At 46.9% G+C, this 4,507-nt stretch overlaps 2 protein-coding genes across 3 annotated transcripts in view; both read left to right on the top strand.

Moving 5' to 3' along the window:
• Positions 1-596: 596 nt before the first annotated feature.
• LOC109974259 (homeobox protein HMX1-like) lies at positions 597-2,741 on the top strand. Of its 2 annotated transcripts, none has more exons than XM_020624369.1 (3): positions 597-1,062; positions 1,175-1,342; positions 1,522-2,741. In XM_020624369.1, the coding sequence occupies exons 2-3, from the start codon at positions 1,292-1,294 to the stop codon at positions 1,828-1,830; spliced, it is 360 nt and encodes a 119-aa protein (XP_020480025.1). In that variant the 5' UTR covers positions 597-1,062; positions 1,175-1,291; the 3' UTR covers positions 1,831-2,741. The 2 variants fall into 2 exon arrangements, with proteins under 2 accessions (XP_020480025.1, XP_020480026.1); XM_020624370.1 differs by having other exon boundaries at positions 608-638.
• Positions 2,742-3,536: 795 nt separating this feature from the next.
• The window catches only part of LOC109974258 (homeobox protein HMX2-like), a 1,164-nt gene continuing 193 nt past the window's right edge, over positions 3,537-4,507 (top strand). Inside the window, 2 exon segments of the mRNA XM_020624367.1 lie at positions 3,537-3,818; positions 4,131-4,505. Of these exon segments, the coding sequence (XP_020480023.1) occupies positions 3,605-3,818; positions 4,131-4,505 (589 nt within the window). The 5' untranslated portion in view covers positions 3,537-3,604.

Genomic DNA, 4,507 nt, shown 5'->3' with positions numbered 1-4,507 from the left:
GGACAGATGTAACCAGTAGGCGGTACTGTGTGTGTGTCTGTGTGTGTGTGTGTGTGTGTGTGTGTCATTCTTTATGGAGCTTTCTCCGTCTCCAGCCCCGAGGACAACGCTGCATCTCTGCTTCAGTTTGCTCCATATCTGACCTAAATTCAGGACTCCGCGTCCCTCAAGGCGTCCACAGCACAGCCTGCACAGAGGTTCTGACCCCCACCGTCTCGAGGTTTTTCCACAGAGATTCTTCCTCTTTTCCTCTCTACGGATTAACCAAGAGAGTTTGTCGGGGGGGGAGTCTAGATTTCTCCCAAAAGCACGCATCAGGCTGTCCTCTCCTGGATTTGGTCGGTATGGTTTACGCGGAGCAGAAAAGACTCCTGTCTGGAAATAAGACATATTCCCATAAATGATTTTATAACATCTAAATCTGGTCATTTTTAAGAGGCTTTGGGAAAGACAGTCAAAATGAGAACGAAGCTCGGTCCTCCAGCGAGAAGTTCGTGTTTTTACATTGAAAACTTCCTGCGAACTACAGACAGAGAGGCTTCAGCTGAGGAGCGCGTCCACAGAGGAGCTGGAAACATCCACCGAGGGGCCGAACATTAGGGGGACAGCAGCCATCACAGCGTGTGGCAGCTCCAGAAGTGAGTGCACAAGACTGTTTTTTCTCTATAATGATCAAAGCGGTGAAAACATGATCGTTTTCATTTAGCCTGTTTCGGATAACTCTGTTTGAATCGGGATTAAAACAGTTTACCGGTGTCGTGGCAGCCTAATTGTGGAATAATCCGAATGATGTAAACGTGTAGAATTACCCCCTGGACCAGAGTAATGCTGCAGCAGCCTCAGCTTTCATCATTTTCTCCAAAACATCTGACTCTGGTGCTTCAATAACGAGTGGAACTCTCCTCAACTCCGTGCGTAAAACACCCAACTCCCCCGTTATGAGCGTGGTACGAGCCAACAGTGCTTGGCATCCACACAACAAATCACTCCAGTGCCTCAGATTGACCAGCAGCGGAGACCTGGAGCTTATTTAGACTTTTGGAGAGGACACTGCGCATGAACGTGCGTAATTTGCTAAAGAGCAAAATGTGAAGAGCTCAGTTTGCTTCTCGTTGTAGGGATACGAAACCAGGTTGGGTTGAACAGTGTGTAGTTTCTTCCACGTTCTTCGTAGGTCTACCATACCAAGGTGAACATCCTGCGCCAACCAGAGACAGGGATTCCCCACCTTCAATGGGGCGGGTGGAGGAGAACGATGTACCGGAGGAAAGTAGGGGCCATAGTCTGACGGATGGCGATGCTCCATCGTCCTGCTTCTCTCGGGAGGACATCTGCGACACAGGTGAGATCAACGTACGTCGGCTACACCCCAACCTAAAAAATAAACTGTACACCTTCTGCTCTAATCGTCTGCACAAGCTAAAACTCCTCACCATGCATGTAAATTATATGTCCTGCAGCCATTAAAGCTACACTATGAGTTGCATCTACTACATTTAGCCAAATCTGTCTGCTTTCCAGGTGATGCGAAAGAAGAAGATGCGCTCCGTGTTCAGCCGGAGTCATGTCTTCCAGCTGGAGACCACTTTTGAACTGAAACGCTACCTGAGCAGCTCGGAGCGAGCTGGGCTGGCGGCCTCGCTGCAGCGCACGGAGGCCCAGGTGAAAATCTGGTTTCAAAACCGCAGAAACAAGTGGAAGAGACAGATTGCTGCGGACGTGGACGCCAGCAGCGGCCCCTACGATGCCCAGAGGGCCGTTGGCGTTCCCGTGCTGTATCACGAGAATGTGACCACCAGTGGCTGGCTTTTCAAGTTAACTACCCACTGATCTGGGGTCGCTTCTAACACCACAGATGACTTTAGGGCTGGAAGTGAGGCCATGAAAACCCACCGTAATGTTCTGACACCAATTATTCAAATAATGCAGCTGCAAAAATGTCCATTTTAGTTCAGGTTCATCTTCTTCCACTGCAGTGGAGATGATTCATCCTGTGTTTAACCGTTTCTTAGATGTTTCTAGACAAGTTTAACAAATACAGCCAGATTTACAGTAGATTAAAGATGATCTACTGTAGACTATGGCCATTTAAAAAACCCTAAACAAGATCATTTCTCCCCCTCATCAGCCATTTCCCCCCAGCTTAGTTTAAATACAAGTCATTTTAAGACTCTTTGATAAATGTAGCAACGATGATGGATATTTTTGGACTACTGAAGCTGCCAATCCTGGGTTTCACATAAATTATTCGTGCATACAGGCTCAAATAAGGCAAAATAAGATTCACCAGCTTTTGTAAACCTATGAAAAAACTCAAATACAGGAACATGAAAGCATAGAAAAGACGAAGTTCAGTAGAAGATCTGGGAATGCTAAAATCAAAAAGGGTGAACAAATTATATCAATGGAGATGTTTCAAAAAGGGTAAACTGCTCAGATGTGTCTGAAACGCGAAGTTCACACAACGAAGACAAAGACAAACATACATCATTTTACAAGCTTTGCTTTTACAGATAATCTCTGTGCCAAACTTTACAAGCTCTTCTGTATTTGGTTATATTCAAACTCACTAGAAATCTTACATTCACAAATGATTTCACTGGTTTTCTAAGTCTTCGTCTGTTGTTTTCCAACTATATCTAGTTTGAGCCTGTAACTTATGCACTGCCTCTTTTGAACTTGATCGTTAATGAAAAGACATTTGTGTTTGAGATGCTGGATGTTGTGGTCGCTGCCTGCAGCCCAGCCTGTGTGATTCATCTTTGACTGTTTTTATTTATGAGGATTCTAATACTGAACTTTGTACACTAATCAGCTGTGAATAAAATGAATGCACAAATTGTTTTGTGGTTTCTGACTCAAACTGACTTAAGCTTTTACATCTGGTGAGTTTAATGAATTTAAACCGGGTGTTCCAATCGTTTAATGGATGAATTCAGACTGTAGACTTGATGAGGATGACCGGATACCCACCGAGATGAACAGAGAAACTAACAAACACCACAAGTTACTGCATTAAAGTGAACTTTTGCTTTCCTGGAGGGAATTTGTTGGATTTTCCGTATAATAGTGCAAGACCTGATTATGTAAAGTGCTCTGAGGCAGTTGTTGTTGTAAATTGGTAATATACAAACAAGTTGAATCGAACTGAGGAGGTGTGAGCCCTGAATTTTGCGCCCTATAATTCTCATGACCCTGTAGAACCGGATCGCCAAGATATCAGATGCTAATACGGAAACAAAAACCATATCAGTGGTAGAAATCTCATGTGACCCCGCAGTGAAGCCAACTCCGAGGTGTGAAACTCAACAGGAGTCACGCACTGTCCTGATTCGCTCAGTATCCCGGCGCAGTGAACATGCACGCATAAGTTCCTATGATAGGAAAGTGTTTAGAGCTACAATATGGCAGCCAGACGCAAATTTGCATCCCGCCCTCATCTGCCCCCACAGCCTCACCAATCAAACGCTGCTAAACAGCGGTCTTCCGGCTCAGTGATGAACGTCGCGCCGGCTGCTCTGTGCGCTATTCGCAGCCGAGGCGCAATGGTGCACGGAACGTCCGGGGACATCGGTGTGTCGGGAATCTCGGAGGAGCAGATGAAATGCCAGGGAATATGAGGAAAGAGGACGCCCCGAGTCGGAGCGCTTCTTTGACGTTCACCATTGACAACATCCTCAACTTGAAGCAGCGGGACAGCGGAGACTTTAACGCCTCAAAGGAGCAGAGGGACAGTGGATGTAAGAATGGGTTTCAAGCTCGGGATGAGGATGTATGGAGCGTCCGGAGGAGACATGGCAGCGGGTCAGAGAACACAGGTAACTCTGGGAATTTAATAAGTGATAAACCAGTGAAGAGGCTGAGGAAGTGTCTCCACTGGACTTTATCTACTATGTCTCTTAAGTGTTAGGCTGTTTTTACAGCAGCTTTGAAAGGCAGATCATGAGTAAACATTTCCTGACAGTATATCGCCTAAGGATGAAGATTTCTGACTGGGGCTCGTTATTTATTTTATGTTTTATTAATTGGTTCAATATCTGTGCAGCCATTTTGCATTGCGCACGGAGTAACAGGGGTGTGTGTTTCACTTTACCACTGCATCAAAGCACGTTTTGTCGCTTCGTTCACAGTGAAGTCCAGAGTCCATCGCGCAGACCGACGGGAAAACACACCTCCGCGGGCCGCTGGTTCCTGTCCAGGTACGCAAAGTTCACCCAGCGCCCAGGACGCGTCCGAGCAGCAGCAGCGACAGCAGCAGGCCACGGTGGACGCCAGAGCTATGGTGAAGAAGAAGACGCGCACCATCTTCTCCAAGAGACAGATATTTCAGCTGGAGGCGACTTTTGACATGAAGCGGTATCTGAGCAGCTCGGAGAGAGCGTGCCTCGCCAGCTCCCTGCAGCTCACAGAGACCCAGGTCAAGATCTGGTTCCAGAACCGCCGCAACAAGCTGAAGAGACAGCTGTCCACGGACATTGAGGGGCCGCCGGCCGCCGAGACCTTCTCA

The sequence above is a fragment of the Monopterus albus genome, unplaced genomic scaffold (genome assembly GCF_001952655.1).
Source record: "Monopterus albus unplaced genomic scaffold, M_albus_1.0 scaffold326.1, whole genome shotgun sequence".
Classification (NCBI taxonomy): Eukaryota; Metazoa; Chordata; class Actinopteri; order Synbranchiformes; family Synbranchidae; genus Monopterus; species Monopterus albus.
The sequence above is the reverse complement of the archived record's forward strand: the minus strand, read 5'-3'. Positions and strand labels throughout refer to the sequence as shown.